The 25,477-nt window shown below is 36.2% G+C and overlaps 1 protein-coding gene across 1 annotated transcript in view; it reads right to left on the reverse strand.

Moving 5' to 3' along the window:
- Positions 1-2,356: 2,356 nt before the first annotated feature.
- CtsL2 (Cathepsin L2) overlaps positions 2,357-25,477 on the reverse strand; it is a 30,647-nt gene continuing 7,526 nt past the window's right edge. Inside the window, exons 2-3 of the mRNA XM_067777444.1 lie at positions 9,930-10,322; positions 2,357-3,282 (exon numbers count right to left, since the gene is read on the reverse strand). Coding sequence (XP_067633545.1) covers positions 2,571-3,282; positions 9,930-10,297 — 1,080 coding nt within the window. The 5' untranslated portion in view covers positions 10,298-10,322 and the 3' untranslated portion in view covers positions 2,357-2,570. The remainder of the gene's footprint in view (positions 3,283-9,929; positions 10,323-25,477) is intronic.

A 25,477-nucleotide genomic window follows, 5' to 3' on the forward strand; every position in this document is an offset into this window, starting at 1 on the left:
TCGCTGGGAGGACACTACAGTAATTTCACGTCCAAGCTCGATCTATCCAGTTAACAACCACAAGTTAGTTCCTTTCCAAACTCCACTCTCGACGGAATTACTGAGGGGGCGCTTGCACAGGGGACAGTGGTCGGCACACAATAGTATTTCGTGTCTAGGATAAAATCACATTCACTAAGAATGCTGGAACTACCTGATGTGAGAAAGTCCATAGCCTATGTCGGCCGCTCTCGATGTCTAAGAAGGTTAGGTAAGATTAAGTTGGGGTGGCAGCTATCCAGTTAAGGAAACTTTTTGTTGTGGTTCGTTGAATAAGGTACACATCAATCTTTAAAATTCCTTTTGCAAAGTCAAAAAATTCCCAACCAGATATTTACGCCTCATTCTTGCAAAAGCAGAACAGTTGTAATAGTCACTGAGTTCACCTCGTCACACTCCATACAGCTAATATAGCTGAGGCTTTCCAGTATATAGAGGCGCACCACACAGACTCGCATTGGTAAGTGCCCTGCTAGCACTCCAATAACAATGAATATATGAGCTTGTAAGCCCGTATACCTCCGCTAAGCTCTTAACGTCAACAGCGGACAAGAAATAATCGACACACGACAAGAGGTGGTGTTAGCCCTGCATTTTTAAAACTGGAACGAGACTCACCCGTCTAAAAGCAGATTGAAAGTGGCCAGTGGAATCCCAAAGTCTACACGTTAAGTTGGCCTGACAATTATTTTTCCTTTATGCCCTGATAGAAACATAATTTTTATCACAATCTAGTTAGATGCCACCGCAAGTGAGATCAAGCAATCTTTCACAGCCTTCGACCTCATGGTGGCACAGCTTGCCACTTAAGATAGCCGCTGGACTATCTGAGTAGATGTTAAATGCAGTTCCAGTGCCGGATAGGATCTCATCTACCGTATCTTTTATAGCGGCGATCTCCACCTGAAGGAAGTTCATGGAAGAACACTCCACCCCCAACACTTCTGTCCAGCCTGGGTACATGCAAGAATAGGCACACTAGACTCTCGTCCCATATTAATTTCCCACTTCATTCCGCCTTTGAGGGAATAAGAGTGGTGAATGTGGAAATAGCTGCGGAAGTTGGCGCACAGTACCCTGTTCTGCCAGGGACAGATCCAAACTCAGTCAGAATGCTGAAGTGCTGGCAATTCACAAGGTCATATCAAGCGTCTCGAAACCATATTGTCGTCCGTGCTGCGGCAGTTGTGTCCACGATATCAACCGGGTACAGATACAGTATTACCTTTAGTGCCAATGTAGGTGTTCTACGTAGGGCCCCGCATATTCCAGCAAGGAGCACATAAGCGCCGGAGCTATTATAAAAATCAAAACAAGTCAGCAGGAGCAACAACAAACGTTATAAAAATATGAAAAATAACAACAAAAATAACAAGTAAGGAAGTCTAAGTTCGGGTGTAACCGAACATTGCATACTCAGCTGAGAGCTTTGTAGACAAAATAAGGGAAAATAACCATGTAGGAAAATTAACCTAGGGTAACCCTGGAATGTGTTTGTATGACATGTCTATCAAATGAAAGGCACTAAAGAGTATTTTATGAGGGAGTGGGCCATAGTTCTATAGGTGGACGCCATTTAGGGATATCGCCATAAAGGTGGACCAGGGGTGGCTCTAGAATGTGTTTGTACGATATGGGTATCAAATGAAAGGTGTCAATGAGGGTTTTAAAAGAGAGTGGCCCTTAGTTGTATATATGAAGGCGTTTTCGAGATATCGACCAAAATGTGAACCAGGGTGACCCAGAACATCATCTGTCGGGTACCGCTAATTTATTTATATATGTAATACCACGAATAATATTCCTGCCAAGATTCCAAGGGCTTTTGATTTCGCCCTGCAGAACTTTTTCATTTTCTTCTACTTAATATGGTAGGTGTCACACGCATTTTACAAAGTTTTTTCTGAAGTTATGTATACTTTGCGTCAAAAAAACCAATCACCATGTTTCATCCTTTTTTCATATTTGGTGTAGAATTATGGCATTTTTTTAATTTTTCGAAATTTTCGATATCGAAAAATTGGGAGTGGTTATAATCCGATTTCGTTCATTTTAAATAGCGCTCTGAGATGAGTGCCCAAGAACTTACATACCAAATTTCATTAAGATACCTAAAAATTTACTCAAGTTATCGTGTTTACGGACAGACGGACGGACGGACGGACATTGCTAAATAATTTTCTTTTTTTCGCCCAGATCATTTTAATATATAGAAGTCTATATCTATCTCGATTAGTTTATGCCGTTACGTATTACCGTTATGTGAACAAAACTAATATACCCTGTGAGCTCTGCTCAGTCGAGTATAATAAATTCGTCATTTGAAACTTATTTCAAATTTTTTATAAAAAATTTCATTTAATTTAAAATCAGCATAAATAAAAATTCTCTTATAACAATTTTTCTTTAACATAGCATATTATATGTACATATGTATATAAGCTTTAAAAAACTTATATAATTATTTTAAAAGTTAAATTAATTCTAACTCATTAAAATTAAATGGCAGTTTTCTCATCATCTGTGTCATTCTACAAAATCGGATAACTGCACTCACTGGCGATACCACAAAAACTATTTGCATTCCTTAGCAAACGCATAAAACCACCTTCACCCCAATTTTCTGAATATGAATTTTTTATAATCCAAAAATCACGTCCATTCTCGCTGCCATAACCGACAACAACCACCGAATGATTAACCTCCTCCTTATTGCATTCATTATCATCATAAATACCACCCATATATTGTTCGAAGGAAATTGGTGAACCATTTATGGAACATGCCAATGGTCCCAGCGTTGCAATAACCTCCTTCATTTTTTCTTCATCACCCGGTTTAATCCGTGCATAATCACGTATCATAACACCACGTCCCGTATTATTGCGATGGCATTGTGCATTCTCAATTTGTGTGTATGGGTAATTGTTTGCTATCGATATGCCATGTTCGCGTACATATTCGAAACCATATTCTTGAAAACCACCATCACAACCCATATTACCATATTCATCGGCACAATCGACTAGATTTTGTTGTGAAAGTGGCACTAAAATGCCAGTGCGTCGAAAGAGATGACCCTCGAGTGCACTGGCAGTTGCAAATGACCAGCATGAACCGCAATCGTAACCCTGAAAGCCAGGTGGTGTTACACCACCCTTTTCCCGCCAATCAAAAGAGTCTGGTAAGTTTTGTAGATTCGCTTTGGCGGTAACGAAGTTTGTATGTTTGGAGGTGATTTCTCTGTTGTGGTTAAGGTGAATAAAAAGAAAAGAAGAAACAAGTTGAAAAGTTAATTAATCATAAATGCGGATATAGTTTATTGTTATTTGATATTAGCTAATTCATTGACATCATTATTCAATTATTAAGGCGTAATAAAAAAAAAAACAAATTTATCAAAAACGTATTCAATTTATAACCGAAAGTAAAATCACGTTGTATTGCATATGAATAAATAAACATATGTTTGCACTAGGAATGTTGCGAATATTTGAATTCTCATTCGACTTTGATATTCGATCAACGGTTGGTTGACCCGCAGCATTTGTTATACCTTTAATAAAAATTAAATGGTATATTAACTTTGTCACGAATCTCAAAATTGTAAGTCCTTAAAGGAAAATAGATAGACCCAGGATCAGGATGAAGAGCTGAGTTGATTTAGCCATGTCCGTCTGTCCGTCTGTCTATTTCTATGCAAACTAGTCCCTCAATTTTTTATGATATCTTGATAAAATTTGGTGAGCGGGTATGTTTAGATGTCCGATTAGATATTTGTCGGAATCTGCCGGATCCGATCACTATAGCATATATCCTCCATACAACCGATTTTTCAGAAAAGAGGATTTTTGTCACATATTCCTCAATTTATCAGATTGAAGCTTCAAACTTCACTATATGCTTTCGTATATTGCACATGTTGTTGTCTGAAAAAAATGTATGAGATCAGTCGTATATATAGCATATATCTCTCCCAACCGATTGTTCAGATAAGAAGCTTTTCGTAATTACTGCCCCATTTTAACAGCTAGAGCTTGAAATTTCACCGAATGCTTTCGTATTTAGCAAATACTGTTGTCTGAAAAATTCGAAGAGATCGTTCGTATATATAGCATATGTCCACTACAACCGATTGTTCATATAAGAAACTTTTCGTTATTTCTGCCCCATTTTAATAGTTATAAGCTTCAAATTTCATCAAATACTTACGTTTACGTCACATATTGTTGAGATAACTGATTCATGGTCATAGCTGTTTCAAGCAGACCACAAAAAGCGTGAAACTTTGTTTCCTATCAACACAAAGAACCTACCTATTTTTATGCCCAGCTGTACTTGTACACAGGTTATTATAACTTTAAATTAATAACGGTTGGTTGTACAGGTATAAAGGAATCGAGATGGATATAGACTTCCATATAAAAAAATCATCAGTATCGAAAAAAATTTGATTGAGCCATGTCCGTCCGTCCGTCCGTCTGTCGGTTAACACGACAACTTGAGTAAATATTCAGATGTCTCCACCAAATTTGGTACACGACCTTATCTGGATCCAGAATAGATTGGTATTGAAAATGAGCGAAATCGGATGATAACCACGCCCACTTTTCATATATATAACTTTTTGGAAAACGCAAAAAACCTGATTATTTAGTAAATAATACACCTAGAATGTTGAAATTTGACGTGTGGACTGATATTGAGACTCTTGATAAAAATTAAAAAAAAAACAAGTAAGGAAGGTTAAGTTCGGGTGTAACCGAACATTACATACTCAGTTGAGAGCTATGGTGACAACATAAGGGAAAATAACCATGTAGGAAAATGAACCGAGGGAAACCCTGGAATGTGTTTGTATGACATGTGTATCAAATGAAAGGCATTAAAGAGTATTTTATGAGGGAGTGGGCCATAGTTCTATAGGTGGACGCCATTTAGGGATATAGCCATAAAGGTGGACCAGGGGTGACTCTAGAATGTGTTTGTATGATATGGGTATCAAATTAAAGGTATTAATGAGGGTTTTAAAAGGGAGTGGTGGTTGCTGTGTAGGTGGTCGCCTTTTCGAGATATCGCCATAAAGGTGGACCAGGGGTGACTATAGAATGTGTTTGTATGATATGGGTATCAAATGAAAGGTGTTAATGAGTATTTTAAAAGGGAGTAATCCTTAGTTCCATAGGTGGACGCCGTTTCGAGATATCGCCATAAAGGTGTACCAGGGGTGACTCTAGAATGTGTTTGTACGATATGGGTATCAAATTAAAGGTATTAATGAGGGTTTTAAAAGGGAGTGGTGGTTGTTGTATAGGTGGTCGCCTTTTCGAGATATCGCCATAAAGGTGGACCAGGGGTGACTCTAGAATGCGTTTGTACGATATGGGTATCAAAAGAAAGGTGTTAATGAGTATGGGAGTAAGGGAGTAATCCTTAGTTCCATAGGTGGACGCCTTTTCGAGATATCGTAATAAGGGTGGACCAGTGGTGACTCTAGAATGTGTTTGTACGATATGGTTATCAAATTAAAAGTATTAATGAGGGTTTTAAAAGGGAGTAGCCCTTAGTTGTATATGTGAAGGCGTTTTTGAGATATCGACTAAAATGTGGACCAGGGTGACCCAGAACATCTTCTGTCGGGTACCGCTAATTTATTTATATATGCCATATCACGAACAGTATTCCTGCCAAGATTTCCCTGCAGAACTTTTTCATTTTCTTCTACTTAATATGGTAGGTGTCACAACCATTTTATAAAGTTTTTTCTAAAGTTATATTTCGCGTCAATAAAACAATCCAATTACCTTACCATGTTTCATCCCTTTTTTCGTATTTGGTATAGAATTATGGCATTTTTCATTTTTCGTAATTTTCGATATCGAAAAAGTGGGCGTGGTCATAGTCGGATTTCGTTCATTTTTCATACCCAGATAAAGTGAGTTCAAGTAAGCACGGGAACTAAGTTCATTAAAGATATGTCGATTTTTGCTCAAGTTATCGTGATAACGGCCATGCGGAAGGACAGACGGACGACTGTGTATAAAAACTGGGCGTGGCATCAACCGATTTCGCCCATTTTCACAGAAAACAGTTAACGTCATAAAATCTATGCCCCTACCAAATATCAAAAGGATTGGTTAATATTTGTGCGACTTATGGCGTTAAAAGTATTCTAGACAAATTGTATGAAAAAGGGTGGAGCCACGCCCATTTTGAAATTTTCTTTTATTTTTGTATTTTGTTGCACCATATCATTACTGGAGTTGAATGTTGACATAATTTACTTATATACAGTAAAGATAATAAATTTTTTGTTAAAATTTTACTTTAAAAAAAATTTTTTTTTAAAAGTGGGTGTGGTCCTTCTCCGATTTTGCTAATTTTTATTAAGCGTACATATAGTAATAGGAGTAACGTTCCTGCCAAATTTCATCATGATATCTTCAACGAATGCCAAATTACAGCTTGCAAAACTTTTAAATTACCTTCTTTTAAAAGTGGGCGGTGCCACGCCCATTGTCCAAAATTTTACTAATTTTCTATTCTGCGTCATAAGCTCAACTCATCTACCAAGTTTCGTAGCTTTATCTGTCTTTTGTAATGAATTATCGCACTTTTTCGGTTTTTCGAAATTTTCGATATCGAAAAAGTGGGCGTGGTTATAGTCCGATATCGTTCATTTTAAATAGCGATCTGGGATGAGTGCTCAGGAACTTACATACCAAATTTCATCAAGATACCTCAAAATTTACTCAAGTTATCGTGTTAACGGACGGACGGACGTACATGGCTCAATCAAATTTTTTTTCGATCCTGATTATTTTGATATATGGAAGTCTATATCTATCTCGATTCCTTTATATATGTACAACCAACCGTTATCCAATCAAACTTAATATACTCTGTGAGCTCTGCTCAACTGAGTATAAAAATTTTTTAAATGGGCGTGGCACCGTGGCCAATTTTATATTAAACTTTTTGAAAAGGGTCGTTGCGAATAAAATAAGCCTTATCTTTGCAAAAAAGAGCTTTATATCAATGGTATTTCATTTCCCAAGTGGATTTGTTATGTGATATTATGTTTCGGGAGCCATAACTCGAAGAAAAATTAGCTCAGAATAAACGCATATGTATGTAGTATTGCGCAGCCTTGTAACACTATTAAGCATAAAAAACAAACAGCAAACGCCTTTTCTAGTGGGTAAGTAATGTTTGGTTTCACCGGAACTTAGACTTCCTTACTTGTTAATTTTATATTTATCTTAAAAATCGCTTAGGTATGTACATCGGTTCACTATATATTGTATATCTTATAAACTCGATTCTTTGGATATTACGAATTGGATTATTGTTCAGTACCGTTCATGAAAGGTGTGAAGTCTTCGGCACAGCCAAAGACAGTCCCCTCCTTGTTCTTATATGCGGATATCTAAAATTCAACATTCGCAACAACCCCAGCTTGTACGTACTTATATGTATGGGAATTCAAATGTACATAGGTATGAAGGTATGCACGAGATACATTTCTATTGTCTAAAAAACAATTCATCAGCATCAAGAAAACAATGAACGGATAGTAAGACAAACCGACTTCAATAGGAAATTATGCTAATTACGCTTTTTAAATTGGATTAAAATTCCTGTGTAAAAGAACAATGACCTTCACTTTCAACAATCATAAAAATCAATACACAAAATATACATGTAGAGAGGACAAGGTTTAAAGAGTTGAATGTCTTTGAGCTCGAGCTGATTGCATGGATCTTGGTACTAATTTCGCACTAACAGTAGGTATTGTTCGGCGGCCACCGTGGTGTGATGGTAGCGTGCTCCGCCTACCACACCGTATGCCCAGGGTTTACACCCCGGGCAAAGCAATATCAAAATTTTAGAAATAAGGTTTTTCAATTAGAAGAAAATTTTTCTAAGCGGGATCGCCTCTCGGCTGTGTTTGGCAAGCACTCCGAGTGTATTTTTGCCATGAAAAGCTCTCAGTGAAAACTCATCTGCCTTGCAGATGCCTTTCGGAGTCGGCATAAAAACATGTCCCGCCAATTTGTAGGGAAAATCAAGGAGCACGACGCAAATTGGAAGAGAAGTGCGGCCTTAGATCTCTTCGGAGGTTATCGCGCCTTAAATTTATTTTGTAGTAGGTATTGTTCTCTTTAATCGATTTATTAGCGTGTCTAATAGTAAGAAGCGCTTACAATAGCGAAAACCATCAATATCTGTACAAGTGAGTTTTGAACAGCGTAAATATCGACGGGCAAAAATTTCTAATCTGTAACTCGCTCCCTCTTCCTGAAAGGGGTCACATTGCGTTGTACAGTAGGTAGCCATTTATTTATGCCTCTGAAGCAAGAGTAAGCTACACACAGAAGTCTTGCAGCATGGACAAAGTTATCTTCATTTAAAAGGCCGGCATCAGCTCTCACGTATCACCTAAGGATTTCAGACCAATCAGTCTTGGCGGGTGAGGGCAACAACTTATAGAATACCCTAATTTGTTGATTGGTAGTAACTAAGCTTCTGGTACAGCTAACACCCAGCGGCTGACCAGTAGTTGCCAAGGTAGGCTTCTCCTCAGTCATTCCCTTGAGCGAGGTCTTGGGAAATTTTCTCATCTGGGCCACTCGACTGGTTAACTGCTCCCCAGATTGGTCTTATGCCTGAGCTGTCCATCAGAGTAGAGTCTGTGCAGTAGATGTGATGCTTCTCAGTACTTCTACGGCTAGCTTATTGAACTGAGTTTAATTGTGTTGCAGCCGAGGATGGTCTGAGAGTATTTGGCATCGCTGGGGATTACGTTGAACTAATTTATGATTAAAATCATTTAAGTCACGGGCCATAGCAGTACGTCGGGAAGCTGTTAAACGCATCTCTTAGCCAGCATCAGTAAAACTGAAACGGGTGAAGCTGTATTCGGAAGGTATTCGGAGTTCCGTGTATCACCTGCGGACAGTACCTCTGGTAAGTGGATAGCAGTGGGTCTGCTGAGATTACTTGGTTCACCAAGGCTCATCGAAGGTGTTTGGGTTGAATCTATACGGTACGTCTTGGCATGGAAGACTAAGATGGTTGAAGCTTAGATGTCCACCTTTTGCCAGAACTAGACGAAAATATTTCGGTTTCAGCCCATTTGGACCATCAGGTATATATATCTATGGTGGAGATCTGTCTTGTTTGATACTTTATCCTTGCTACGCTGCTGATATATAAGTAGCTGTATCTTAAGTCACCGTAATATTCACTATCACAACGGAATTTAATGCTTTTCAATTGAGCTTTACCTGGCGGCTTTCCTTATGGCTACCACTCAGCGCAGCCTAAGAGTAGGCTGCTTCAATCCCAGCGGGTTAGGGGGTTAGAATATACCCGAGGTAGGTATGCCTGTCGTAAAAGGTGAGTGCAATACCAAATAGATTCAAGGAGCTGTTTAGCGAAACCCATTGAAGGGGTTGCCAGCCCAATATATAGCTTCTCCAATCCAATTGTCAACCTCACCTATCCGTGGCGAATCCTGTTTCATTAATAGCCGGGGCTCTGGCGACCACGAACTCCTCATGGATCTAGGGGATGGGAGGGCGGTCTGGCCTAGAAAGGCGCTTGTGGTCATACCAACACGTTCCTGTGATGGTCGGGCTTGATATCGGAACATACCAGATCTGCATCTGGCAAAGGACCATCAACATCAATAACGCTCCCCAATGCCTTCGGAAAGTGTCCTTTTCGCTACAACAACAACAACATTAGGTTGCTTCAATAAGATCGTCATTAAAATAAGCAGACAAACACAACAAGAAATTTCATTTGCAACGGGTATTAGAGGTCATTTTCTGAGAAAAACAGGTGATATACACAAAATTAAAATTTGTATTATTATTACTCACTCTCCAATAAATGTTATTCTCGATCCTGTAATTCTTGCTACTTCTGCACGTGTCAAATCAGCCAGCGGATTAATACCCAAACGAAATGAACTCAAACCCGTTGCTGCATATTTATTCGTTAAATCCACCAATGATTTTTTGCCAGCAAATATTGATTCACGAAATTGCCGCTCTCTGTCATCCGCATACTTTTTACCGGTTTGTGCTATATAATCATCGAAATTTTGTACTTCACATAGTTTGGGGAAAATTTGTAATGGCCTATTTGGTACGGGGGATCTTGGCACGGCCAATATCGGCTTATACGATATAAGAAAGCAATAAAAAGTAGCGGGCAAGAGAAGTTGTAATGATCGTGTTGAGGGCATTTTTGTGTGTGCTTTTGTTTTTTTACTAAAAATGAAAAACAAAAGAAAAAAATTTTAGATTTTTGCATTAAGTTACAGAGAGTATATTAAAGTTGTTAGTTTAAAATATATATGGGGTATTCCATCCCATTTCGACCACTTTTGAACCCGACCCCTTTAGAATTGGCTGAAAGTTTTTCTTCTTTTTCTAGCTTACGAAAGACGTTTTTCAGAATTTTTTCAAATTTTTTCATCCAACTCAAAAAAGTTATGAATTTTATAAAAAACACCGTTTTTATTTTCAAAATGCTATAACTTTTTCAAAAATTGACCGTTTGGGATCTTTTTTTTTTAAATTTGTTTTTAAATGTACTTTTCGGAAAAAATACAAAAAAATTGTTAAAGTTTTTTTTTTGTAATTTTTCAGTTTTTCGAGATTTTTCGAATTTCGCCATTTTTTTTTTCTCATAAAAAACTTCAATCAATTCTTCAATCATCCCCACTAATCCCGGAGTGGGCCGATTTTTTTTTTTTTTTTTATTTAATTGAAAAAAAAAACTTTAAACATTTTTTTGTATTTTTTCCGAAAAGTACATTTAAAAACAAATTAAAAAAAAAAGATCCCAAACGGTAAATTTTTGAAAAAGTTATAGCATTTTGAAAAAAAACACCTTTTTTTCTTAATTCATAAATTATTTTGAGTTGGACACCGTTTTTGTTTTCAAAATGCTATAACTTTTTCAAAAATTTACCGTTTGGGATCTTTTTTTTTTTTTTAATTTGTTTTTAAATGTTCTTTTCGGAAAAAATGCAAACAAATTTTTAAAGTTTTTTTTTGTAATATTTCATTTTTTCGAGGTTTCTGGAATTTCGCCATTTTTTTTCTCATAAAAAACTTCAATCAATTCTGCAATCATCCCCACTAATCCCGGAGTGGGCCGATTTTTTTTTTTTATTTAATTGAAAAAAAACTTTAAAATTTTTTTTGTATTTTTTCCGAAAAGTACATTTAAAAACAAATTTAAAAAAAGATCCCAAACGGTCAATTTTTGAAAAAGTTATAGCATTTTGAAAAAAACACCTTTTTTTTTTAAATTCATAACTTATTTTGAGTTGGACACCGTTTTTGTTTTCAAAATGCTATAACTTTTTCAAATATTGACCGCTTGGGATCTTTTTTTTTTAAATTTGTTTTTAAATGTACTTTTCGAAAAAAATACAAAAAAATTTAAAAATTTTTTTTTTCAATTAAATAAAAAAAAAATCGGCCCACTCCGGGATTAGTGGGGATGATTGCAGAATTGATTGAAGTTTTTTATGAACAAAAAAAAAATGGCGAAATTCGAAAAATCTCGAAAAACTGAAAAATTACAAAAAAAAAACTTTAAAAATTTGTTTGTACTTTTTCCTAAAAGTACATTTAAAAACAAATTAAAAAAAAAAAGATCAAACGGTCAATTTTTGAAAAAGTTATAGCATTTTGAAAACAAAAACGGTGTTTTTTTAAAAATTCATAACTTTTTTTTGAGTTGGATGAAAAAATTTGAAAAACGTCTTTCGTAAGCTAGAAAAAGAAGAAAAACTTTCAGCCAATTCTAAAGGGGGCGGGTTCAAAATTGGTCGAAATGGGATGGAATACCCCATATGTATGTAAGCTAAATTGTGCGCCAGCAAACAAAAAAAAACGCCCGTGTCCAACGTTTGTAGGGCAATAAATATTTATGTATTTATGCAAATCTCTGAGCTTTAAACTTAACGCAAACTAGGTGAAACAAAGTTGCTAGACAAAGTAACTGCCGCAGCATATAACAAGCAAAACATACTATAAGGCCGCATACCTGTCTTTGCCCAGCAAAAAATGCGACTAGGTTTAGAATCCGGGATGAGTCGCAAAGGAGTATGCGATTAGAGCATGTTTTGATCTCATCATACGCGTTGGAGTGATCCCTTTTGTTGGAGCATGTCCTATGGAGATACCAAATGTACCTATTTTTGCCTTCTCTTCGGCTACTGAGTTTTAAGGTATGGCTGGTCCACAAATTTCAAACTGACTAATCCCAACTGTACCCAAAATGGACCAGAATCTCAATGTAGAAAAAATAGATCGCACACCATTCTCTTTAGGGATTAATCGCACTCTATTTTCGAGGTTTACACCCGCAAACAAAAGCCAATAAACACCTTAAACTGAAAATGGGCTTATATTAATCCACTATCCCTCGCGTTTTTGGGATGACAGAAACAGCTAATATAAGCAATGCTAGGCCGTCATTCAGAACAAAGCAGCTGTTCTTTGGACACGTAAACAAAGAATTGCTCTCGATTGATTGCAGTGAATATGCCATTTACAATCTGGAGGATGCTGAATTGCCTTTCTTATTTTAGAGGTGCAAAAATGACTAAAAAAAATCGTGTATTGGAGGGTTGGCGCAAGGATGCGGAAATGGCTGAACATACTGTACACGCATATACCGGTGATTCAAAATTAACGGAAAGGGTATGTTGTTTACTTTGCCAATCCAGAAATAAGTAGATCCTAAAGGCTGCCAGATCTGTGCATTGTCTTTTAGGCTGCGTTTGTAGCAGTGAAGAAAGCGTGCCTACCTAGTCCAAAGTAGCATTTATTGGCAAGAGTGATTCTGCGCTGGATTGCAGAGCAGATGTTGTTGCTAGTGTTGATGCTGGTTCCCAAATAAACGAAGTCTTTTACTATTTCGAAATTATGGCTGCCAACAGTAGCATGGTTGCCAAGGCTCATGTGCGCTGACTCTTTGCTCGATGACAGCAGGTACTTCTTTTTGTCCCCATTCACCATCAAACCCATCTTTACCGCTTCTTTTTCCAGTAAGCAGGACTAACGGCGCGGGTCTTTAGGCCGATGGTATCAATGTCATCAGCATACGCCAGTAATTGCATGCTTTTATAGGATATAATTCCAGAGCGGTTAAGTTCTGCAGCTAGTATAATTTTCTCCAGCATCAAATTAAAGAAATCGCACGATTGGGGGTCACCCTGTCTGAAACCTTGGTTAGTTTCGAACGACTCGGACAGGTCCTTCCCAATTCTGACTGAGCTGATGGTGTTGCTCAACGTCATATTGCACAGCCGTATAAGTTTCGCTGCTGTCGAAGGCGGCTTTTAAATCGACGAAGAGGTGATGTGTGTCGATTCCTTTTCGGGGGTTTTTTCCAAGATTTGGCCCATTGTGAAAATCTGGTCGATGGTAGATTTACCAGGTCTGAAGTATGGTGCAGAAGTATGGACCATGACAACATCAGATGAAGCGGCTCTGGGAGTGTTCGAGAGAAAAGTTCTTCGAAAGATTTATGGACCTCTACGCGTTAGCGCTGGCGAGTACCGAAGATGATTTAACGATGCGCTGTACGAGCTATACGCAGACATCAACATACTCCAGCGCGGCTGCGCTGGCTAGGCCATGTCATGCGAATGAAAGATGACGCTCCGGCCAAGAAAGTGTTTCTATCGGAACCCGCCTATGGAAGCAGAGGTAGAGGGCGGCCCCCACTCCGTTGGAAGGACCAGGTGGAAAACGATTTAAACTCCCTTGGTGTGACCAATTGGCGCCGAATGGCAGAGAGAAGGAGCGACTGGCGCGCCTTGTTGGACGGCCATAACCGTTTAAACGGTTAAGCGCCAATTAAGTAAGTAAGTAAGCGTGCTTACGATGCAGTCGCGTCAATGTATATGGTTTTAGTCAGACGGCGATCAAGATAATAATCGCACACAGTACGTTATTAATGGAATGGAGATAAGCATTGGTGAGACATCACTTTGGCTGGTCATAAAGAGGTAGAAGTTAACGAAAAGGTCGATGAGTTGGCAAAGGTGCGTGCAGCATTCGGTGAATCGGCATTAGATGTTCCAAAACCTTTGAAAGAAATCAAAAAGAGAGAAAAGCTGCGACACCTCAAGCAGGAAAGGCGTAGGCAGAAGCGCGCAGCTGCAAAATTTCTAAGAACTCACCAAGTGGCTCATATCATTAAAGAGCGAAGACTTAAGGCACACGGTGGACATACATATGCTTATAAGTTAGTCCTCGTCAGAAGTAGGAAGTGCGAGCTGCAAGAAGAAATTGTTGACCACGTTCTGAGCTCGTGTTCCAGGGATGGCAGAGTTACCAGATCTCGAGACAGCAATTAAGATAGGTCCTAGAAAAGTATTTGCCAAGAGGACGGAGTTATTCTCTAACATAAGTCCTAAAACCTAATTGGAGTTCATCCGTTTGGTCGTCAAACAAATAATGGTAACACTATAATAATAATAATAATAATAATAATAATAATAATAATACCCAACGGATTAAACCCTCCAAAGCCCGCCCGACCGGCGCGAGGGGCGCATCCGCATGACGCACGGATTTGTTATTGCCGAGTTGTTGATAGGCGGAGGTTTGTTAAGCGTCGAGATCTAAAACTGCTCAGCTATAGAATAAAAATCATCAGCTGAGTACTATACATAACAGTTAGAAATTACATAGAAATTATACATATATATACTACATTGTTAAATAAGTGAACACTTTTAATTTATTTGATTTTTTTTTTTTTTTTTTGTTAAGAGTTAAGATAGGATAAGACAGTTTTCTTTATGGTAAAAAGTGAATCCGTTATATCAAATGAATTAGAATGAGTGTTAAAATCATGACACAAACACCGAAAAGATTCATTTAATTCGAAATTAGTTCTACACTGCCTCAAAAGAAGAGGTTTGTAATGTCTTGACACCCGTGATGGGACGTTGAAATTTACTTCGTTCAAAAGAATTGGACTAGAAATCAGTCCATTCAGGAGTTTAGCCATAAATATAACGCCTAGCATTTCTCTACGACTTGCAAGAGTTGGAAGATTGATAAGCTTTAACCGACTAGTATAAGGTGGAAGATTATACGCAGAGTCCCACTGAAAATTCCTTAAAGAGAAAAGTAGAAATTGCTTTTGTATTGATTCAAGTCTATCTGCATGAACTCGATATTGTGGATTCCAGACTATTGATCCGTATTCTAGTATCGGTCTAACTAAGGTGATGAAAAGGGCTTTAGTTACATAAGGGTCACTAAATTCTTTGGACCACCGTTTCACGTATGAAAGAACACCTCTAGCCTTATTGACAGTAGCATTAATATGAAGGTTGAAACTAAGTTTAGCATCTATCGTGACTCCCAAGTCCTCAAAATAGTTTACTGATAGAATACAAAAATTATTAATTACGTAAGAGGCTGCTGGCAAAGATCTTCGAGATAGGCACATGAATTTGCATTTATTGAGGTTCAGCGGCATTGAATTTACGTTGCACCAAGTAACTAGGCAGTTTAAATCCCCTTGAAGCAAGGGACGTTCTTCGATAGACGCATAAGACCTAAAAAGTTTTACATCATCAGCATACATTAAGATTTTGGAATATTTTATAGTGGTACAGATATCATTAATAAATAGCAAGAACAGAATTGGACCAAGGTGGCTGCCTTGTGGGACGCCAGAGGGAACATCGATGACATTTGAAAAAGTATTTTTAAAAATAACTATAGACACACTAAATCTATTTGAAGTCCTGATTGACCATCCAGTTCAACCTAACCTAACCACTACTTAAGTGACTTGTTACGCCTACTACGGTCAAAGGTGGCAAGGCGGCCTATTATAAGCAGAATTAATTCGTGTGGAGGCGTGGAAGTATGTTACAAGCGATCTCTGTCGATATGAGTTTCATATTGGACAAACTCCACTTATGATAGAGAAGAAAAAGTGCGTGAATTCCCCCTTATGACCAACTTTACCTACTTTATAAACAATGTGAGAAAGCATTTCGTATGAATTTTGTTTAAATATGTATGAAATGAGATAAGTGTGACATAAATTACTGATACCGACAATAAATAACAAGCATTTAAAAAAACAGCCAATATATAATAGATACTTGAAAAACCCATATTGATAAATATGTATTTAATAGCCTTAAGTGATTTTTAACACAAAAGTATTACAAAATTAAAACAAAGAAAAGATTCACGCCACTAGATTGTTGCGAAGTCTTTATTGATGAGTGAAAGGGAATTTGTAATAAACAATAAATTATTACAATTATAAGTCACAATAAAAAGTGTATGAAGAAAGTTATGACTGTCAATTAATTTTGTAATAATTTAGAGATATTTGTAAATTTTTGCTTAAAAAAGGTAAACAACACACTTCACCTACATAATTATGATACCGGTTTCTACATACCTACATAATATACATCTGTTTGTATTCCACCTACAATTCGCACCAAATACATCTTCACTACAAATATTGTATTGTTTTATTTCCTGTCACTGTATCTTAAGCGGTTTTAAATTTCTACAAATTTTTTCTACGATTACATATGTATGTATTACAAAATCGAATAAAAGTGAAATTAATATTCATAATCATCTTAAAGATCAAACAACACAAACAAAATCACTCAAAATATCAAACCGGCGAGTGTAAAACTAAATTGTAAAAAAAACAAGTAAGGACGGGACTGTCTTCGGCTATGAATGGGGCTGAACAATAATCTTATCCCGTTCGTAATCTCCGAATAACCGGATGTATAAGATAAGAAATATCTAGTGAACAGATCTACCTACCTAAACGATTTTTATGATAAATATAAAATAAACAAGTAAGAACGGGACTGTCTTCGGCTGTGCCGAAGACTTCATACCTTTCATGAATGGGGCTGAACAATAATCTTATCCCGCTCGTAATCTCCGAATAATCGGATGTATAAGATAAGAAATATATAGTGAACAGATCTACATACCTTAACGATTTTTAAGATAAATATAAAATAAAAAATAGGTAGGTACTTTGTGTGAGGATCCAAAGTTTCAGGTTTTTTGTGGTCTGCGTGTAAAAACTATGACTACGAATCACGTATTTCAACAATTTTTGACGTAAGCGTAACTATTTGATGAAATTTGATGAATTTTGAAGCTTCTAGCCGTAAAAAGGGGGCAAAAATTAGAGTTTATATGGGGTATATAATATATATACCATCGATCTCTATGATTTTTTCAGACAACAATATATGCTATATACGTAAGCAATCGGTGAAATTTGAAGCGTCTAGCTGTTAAAAAGGGGCAGAAATTGCGCACAGTTTCTTATCTGAACAATCGGTTGTATGAAATATATACTATATATACAACCGATCTCTATGATTTTTGCAGACAACAATATATGCTATATATGTACGTAAGCAATCGGTGAAATTTGAAGCTTATAGCTGTTAAAATGGGGTAGAAATTGCGAAAAGTTTCTTATCTGAACAATCGGTTGTATGAAATATATACTATATATACAACCGATCTCTATGATTTTTACAGACAACAATATATGCTATATACGTAAGTATTCGGTGAAATTTGAAGCTTCTAGCTGTTAAAATGGGGCTAAAATTTGCGAAAATATATATATATATATACTATATATATATACTATATATACCACCATATATATACTATATATACCACCGATCTTTATGATTTTTTCAGACAACAATATATGCTATATACGTAAGCATTCGTTGAAATTTGAAGCCTCTAGCTCTTAAAATAGGGCAGTAATTACGAAAAGTTCCTTATCTGAACAATCGGTTGTGGGGGATATATACTATATATATGACCGATCTCATCAATTTTTTCAGGCAACAATACGTGCAATATACGAAAGTATATGGTGACGTTTGAAGCTTCAATCTGTTAAATTGGGTAAGATATTACAAAAATCCTCTTTTTCTGAAAAATCGGTTGTATGGAGGATATATGCTATAGTGGTCCGATCCGGCCGGTTCCTACAAATGTCTAATCGTACACCCAAATACACCCGCTCACCAAATTTTATCAAGATATCTCAAAAATTGAGGGACTAGTTTGCATAGAAACAGACAGACGGACAGACGGACATGGCTAAATCAACTCAGCTCTTCAACCTGATTATTTCGGTATACTTAATGGTGGGTCTATCTATTTTCCTTTAAGGACTTACAATTTTGGGTTTCGTGACGAAATTAATATACCATTTCATTTTCATGAAAGGTATAAAAAAACTATAAAAACAAGAAAGACAGTTGATGGTGATTTGCATTGTTGTTTTATTGTGGTTCTCCTCCAATATCATAACTCAATTCGCTGAGGGCTATTATGAAATACTAAACTTTTATTACACGCTAGACAGATGTCTATAAGTTTGGAAGGGTTTGGGCTATGATACAGAATGGAGATAATGATTAAGTTTACAATTTTAGCTCTTACTCTATTTATGTTTGTTGTAACTTGTAATTTAGTTTTATTTTTAAGTTGTTCCCCTACTGAATTCCTCTTATAACCCTACAAATATATTTTGACACTGTTTTAACAAGAAACACAATTTCTCAAGGCCTTGATGAAACTTGTTTGAAATCTACAGAATAATTTTATGTTGATGTGAAGTAAATCAAAGAAATTTGGAGAGGATAGAGCCGGTTTTTATTGCACGTTAAATGAATTTGGATGAAAGAGAATTGTAGATGCTAAAACCGTTAATTTAACCGAAGAAACTTATCCACCCTCAACCATGCGTCCAAATTACATAGAATTTAATTAAAGCGTTACTTTAAATTTTTTGGGCCCATGATAAAGATTAAAATTTTCCCCAGACCTGCCTTGATTTTTTAGAGCATTTTGGTGTATAATTACACTGTCGTATGATCAGATCCGACGGACATTGTTCTGAATTTCCCTGCCTCTCCTCTTTCTAACCCTCTTATCTCCTCACCCTCATTACTAGTTTACCTTAATCGGCTCATTCGATTTCTCTACACCTTTCATTCTTCGGTAAATCTTCCCGCTTTTCATCCTACCCATCCCGTTCTTGCTCCTATCCTAGTATATCTCTCAACATTACTCTTAATCTTATCTTTATTCTTAATCTTCCTGTTAACCTCTTCTGACTAATTTGTCTCAAACCATTACTCTTGTTCTTACTTTTACTCTCACTCTCTATCTTTTTCTTGTTCTTTTTACTTTTCCGACTTGCCTTCAACTTCCTCTACTTTTTCTTCCCATTTCCTCTATTTTATTCGTGTTTCTGTTTTCAGTGTGGAGATATATCGAGTCTCACTATTTTCCGCACATTACATTACTAAGGTATTAAAAAAGTTGCAAAATAGTACTAAAAATTTTGCCTCCCTACAGCTTTAAAATTCATTACCAGATTATGAGAGCCGCAAGATGTTTGTTGTTGTACTAATAACTTCACCTGTCTGGTTTTTTTGCGTCATACTGCAGGCGCGGATCCTATAACAAGGGTTCCCGTAAAGTATTTGGATTGATCTGTTGCTATATTTTAATTGAACTAACTAATAGACAAAGGTAAATATAAAGGTTAAGTGCTATAAGCTGCAGACATTGGTGCTTTATCGGTAACCGTATAGGTAACCTTATAACAGCTGATTCGACCAACCTTATGAGAATCAATGCAATCGATTACACAGGTCAACAAAAAAAATTTTTCGTACATGGGTTTTGCCCTATATATTCGGATTCTATGTTCAATTCTATAAAAAAAAATGCAATTAAGAATCAAAAATATTTGGTTTTGTAGAATTTATAGCGATTTGAAAATTTTGCATTTTTGCATCAGGCTAATGTAGGTCCTTTCGCGCTATTTCGGTCGATAGAGGGCGGCGGGTAGCTACCTGATGCAGCGTTGCATCAAAAAAAGATCTACTTAAAGCACAACATACTCATCTTAAAAAAAAATTTTTTATTATTTTATTTTTTTTTAAGTCAAACGGTTTTATTGAAAACAATACTTACATGAAGTAATAATAATACGAAAAGCTAGAAAATAATTAGGTAGGTCCTTGGTACTAGTCATCACACTCCTTATCAATCTATGGCGTTGATCAGACAATTAAATAAAAGCGTTGGGCGCGTGAAATTTCTAAAAATGTGACTGATTAAGGTTCAGTTAGTTTTACTTATGACTATCATTGTTTTCAATAAAACCGTTTAACTTAAAATTTTTTTTTAATTATTTTATTTTCAAGTTTTTAGTCTTTATTTAATTGCCTATTATTTCTCATTCTATTTAGTTCATTTAGTGACTCATTATTACAAGTACTCTTTCCTGACAATTTGTTACAACCTAAGTCCTCAATACATAATCCTTCCAAAGACTTTACTCGACTCTGCGCCACGTATGCTTGTCCCTCCTCCAACTCCAAAATATTTTGATGTCACTTCTACTGGACTGTATGCAATATTTGTTCCAAATATGAGCCAAATCAAATCGGACCACAAATACGATTTTTGTGAATATCTCGATCCTTGCGCCACCTAGCGGCGATTTTTTTTGATAGGTCGCTTTCTATTCATGTATGTATTATGTGTTCCAAATATGAACCAAATCAAATCGAACCACAAATACGATTTTTGTGAATATCTCGATCCTTGCGCCACCTAGCGGCGATTTTTTTTTTTTTGATAGGTCGCTTTCAATTCTTGGATGTATTAAGTGTTCCAAATATGAGCCAAATCGGGCATCATAGGTCGCTTTCTATATGTATCTATGTATTATGTGTTCCAAATATGGGCAAAATCGGACCACAAATACGATTTTTGCGAATATCTCGATCCATGCGCCACCTAGCGGCGATTTTTTTTCTTATTATTGCATTGTCATCGGGTTCTGAACTATATTCCAAGTTTCATGCCTGTAGCTTATCGGGAAGTTACTTAAATTTCAATTACAAGATTCGTTCACAACGGCCGTGCAGCCGTGCATGCGGCAATGCGGCCTGTCAACTCAAGCTAAATAAAACCGTTTAAAAACCAAAAAAATGTGGCTGAGAAACAGTAAAAAGGAGATAAAAGGTTCCAGATATCTACACATGGTTTTATGTAGATTTGGCAATTCGTTAAGTGCATATTAAGAAACTCATCGAAACTTTTACTGACGGATTGGCAGGCCTAGCAATAGAGCATGCCAGCCACCTGATAGCGTTTTTGTGAGTAAAATTTTTTTTTAAGAAGCTGTAGTCACTCGTTGTGGGCGACACATGTTTCATGTAACTCTTGCAGAAGCATTCTGGAGCGTAAGTTTATTTTCTCTTTTTTATTGCACTAACTGTTTCATATATATATATACATATATCTACATATATATAATTGCATAATAACTGAAATTGTTATGAAATGCTTTACGTTTTATTATAGTTTGGTACCAGGGTGAGAAAAGAGCCATGAAGTTCGCACTGCCGAGGATTTGGAAGGAACCGAGTAATCATGACACTGATTGCTATTTTTGTGTAGTGAAACCACTGAAAGGGAAACGTTTAAGGAAAACAATATATCCGGAACTACCATCGACATCCGCTCTAGTACCACATTCGGAACAAAATCCTGCACCTGATCCACCTGTGTTGGAAAAGCAACTATTCCCTCAAGGCAGCTTTCAAACACCGAGTTCATCTGCATCCGTACATTCCCAATTTGTTCCTCAATTTGAACCAGGAATACCACATCTCATCAACTCTGAAGATCTCAATGACAATAAGAGACTTAAATCTATCAGAAGACAAAGCAGAGTTATTAGCATCGCGGATTAAACAACGAAATTTATTTACTTCTGATGTTCGAATATCTCGGCAAAGAAAGCGTCATGAAGAATTTTCTTGTTTCTACAGTAAGGGGTATGGACTCTGTTTTTGCTATGACGTGAAAGGTTTATTTGAAGCAATTGGTATTCCTTGTAATATAAATGAATCAACAAAAAGTCTAAAAGCAGTTCTACTACACAATGGGAACAAATTTCCATCTATTCCACTGACACATTCCATACATCTCAAAGAAAATTATGACAGTATTAAAATGCTATTAACTGCAATCAAATATACGGAATACAAATGGGAAGTTATTGGAAACTTCAAGATGGTTTGTTTTTTTTACTGGAATGCAAGGTGGATATACCAAACACTCCTGTTATCTTTGCCTATGGGATAGCAGAAATGATGCGCCCACTATCGCCAAAAACATTGGCCTGAACGTACTGAGTATGGAGTAGGAAGATTTAATATTAAACATGAAGCAATTATCGATCCTAAAAATATATTGATGCCGCCTTTGCATATTAAATTGGGCCTTATTAAACAATTTGTGAAGGCTCTTAATATTGACTTTAAACTTTCAAATATTTGCAGACTTTTTTTCCAAAGCTCTCAGAGGCGAAAATTAAAGCTGGAGCCTTTGTTGGCCCTCAAATCAAAAAAAAATTATGAACTGCGATATTTTCCCCGACCTACTTCGCAATGAGGAGAAACTAGCGTGGAACAGTTTTAAGGCAGTAGTTCATGGCTTTCTTGGAAATCATAGGGATGAAAATTATGATGAGCTGATAACTGGCATGATTACGAATTTTTCCGCCATCGGATGTAGAATGTCGCTAAAGATGCACATGTTACATTCACATCTGGATAAATTCAAAGATAATATGGGAGCTTATTCAGAAGAATACGGGGAGCGATTCCATCAAGATATAATGGAGTTTTAGAAACGCTACCCAGGCCAGTATACGGAAAGCATGATGGGGGACTATATTTGGACGTTAATAAGATAAAATGTTACCGAATATGGCAGAAAAAGCAGGAAAAAGTATTTTTAAACATTTGAACTGTATTCTAAAACTAAATTTATAAGAATAAATCTTAAACCGATTTTTACTATACTAGAATAAATCAAATCTATGTTAAATTTTGATGAATTTTCATGTTTTTTGCTTTTCTCATTTTTTTCGAACAAAACCAAATCAAAAACTTTTTTATGTTCATATTCTTATTTCTGGGTGCAAAAGCAATAAAAAAATATACGCACGACCCATGTACAAAAATGTTGTTGACCAGTGTTATTGGTGCCGCTTATGTCGTAACCGCATCGTAGCCAACCATTTGGTTTTTGGTTTACCGTCGTAACGATAAACAGTTGATTACGTTAGGGATACGACTACAGCGATACGACAAACGGCACCAATGACTACAGCTATAGTTGGATGTCGTTTAAAATTAGAGCGTCATTCCGTGAACGCTGGCTTAGAACATCAAGATTGAAATCATACATCATTCCCAGTATACAAAATGAGTTTAATTTCATACCGAAGACAAAATTTTGCATAAAAATACCGAAATCGTCATTTCGGGAACGGGTCATTCCGGAATCTACCTAATGGCAGTGAATAATAGTTTTAATAAGGAAGTCCGATTTTTAATTTTTACCAGGGATCCATTTTAATAACTATTTTCATTTTTTGTGTGGAAAAGTCCCTGTCAAAAAATTGACCTATATGTATGATTATGGATGATACCCACAGCATTTTCATTCCGAATCATGTATATTTATTCTTTCTCGTACTTTTTTCAAAAAATCCTCAAATAAAAGTAGATTCCGGACTTTTATTTTAAAAGTCCAAAAATAAAAGTTGAATCCGGACTTTTATATTTTAAGGACTTATAAAAGTCTAGCCCTATAACTATGAAACGGCTTATCCAAATGAAACGAACCTTTTACCAATAGATTCTTAAAAATGTCTAAATTTGAAACCTATGTGGTCGTTTGAAAGTTTTTTTAAGTAATACCAGAAATTTGTCATAAAAAAAAACTAAAACTAACTTCCATAGTACTTTATTTATACTTCTCCAAAGTAACCTTGCACCTATTTTTTCGCCACACAGTTTGATACACCGCTTTCTGTTGAAATAAGAAGGGCTAGAAGGATTCTGTATGGAAAATAAATTCCTTTCATTTGGATGAGCCGCTCTATGGATATTGTTCCCATATTAATTGCAACCCAACTCCCTCGTCAAGGCCAAGCTCATTTCAAAGTATAAATTTGTAAAATCGCGATTATTTTTCTCAACTTCTTGGGGCTGGGGGCACCTCAAAACGCCATCCTACGAAAATAATATTTGGTGGTTTTGGTTAACTCTTATTAAGACAAGTTTTCATTGCTAGGCCATTACAAACAAAAAACAACAAAATCCATCGGGTATCACTCCACCCTATTTTATGTCCAGAGCAAGTTGGCCCTTTAATTTTTTTAGGGTAAGGATCCTTGATCCTTTGAGTGGCGCCCGAGCAGGGACTAGTAGTGAAGTGAAAAAGAAAAAGTGCTTAATAGACCAAGAGGTCTTAAAAAATTATAAAGACCGGATTTAATAAGTTATTTCGGACTAAGAAATTAAAAGTCCGAAAATAATTTTTTCTGAAAAGCTTTTCATTATAAAAGTAACAACAGTTTGGGTCCCTGACCTATTCATTTATACCTTACTGAGATTGCTCTGGTTCAAATAGGTCCACTTGCAGAACGAAAAGTTGAGTTTTTCGCAAGTCGATCTTACTAGATCAAGCTCACGAAGAAAAAAAAAAAATTGAGAAGCGCAATAAAAAAACGTATACATATGTAACTTTAACAAATCGTATATAACAATATTCATTTATTCATAAAAAGAACTATAAACAAATAAAAGCTTGTTCATTGATTGATCAAACTATAAGAAGATAATAAACATATAAAAAATTAGTACGCATAGCCAATAAACAGGCTTTTGAGGGAATTTGGAACAGCAGAAAGTTAGCTGTTTAGGTCACGGGCCTTATGAAATTCACTCCACGTTTTATGCACCATAAGTGATATCGCCACTATTGAAGATGATAATAAGATAAAAAATTAAATATTTGAAATGTGATTTTTAACTTGTACTAAAGTTGGTTGAAGTTAACGCTACACTGAAGGAAATGAATTTAGCAAAATCGACAAATCAGGTTTGATGTTGTTGAATTAACAGACATTCAGTTGATGAACAGAGTTTTTGTCAATAAAACAAATTTGTTTAATTATTTCAAAAGAAGAAAAACTGTTGCAAATTAGCAATATTCTATAAACAGAACGGATTCTTAATCGATCTAACAGATTTTTTTTGCTAAAAGAGCTAATTTCATTGGTCATTTCAACAGTGAGCAACTGTCAATATTATGCAAATGCATAATTTGATCTTAAAGAAAAACTTTGTTTAGGTTAGGTTAAGAGGGCGTGCGTGGGTATTACCCACACTTCCACTCGGAGAAATTTTTGTCCATTGTGAGTGTCCTCAGTAAGTGCAGGGTGGCGGAGCATTCGTTTAACC

Source organism: Eurosta solidaginis, chromosome 3 (genome assembly GCF_040869045.1).
Source record: "Eurosta solidaginis isolate ZX-2024a chromosome 3, ASM4086904v1, whole genome shotgun sequence".
NCBI classification, from domain to species: Eukaryota; Metazoa; Arthropoda; class Insecta; order Diptera; family Tephritidae; genus Eurosta; species Eurosta solidaginis.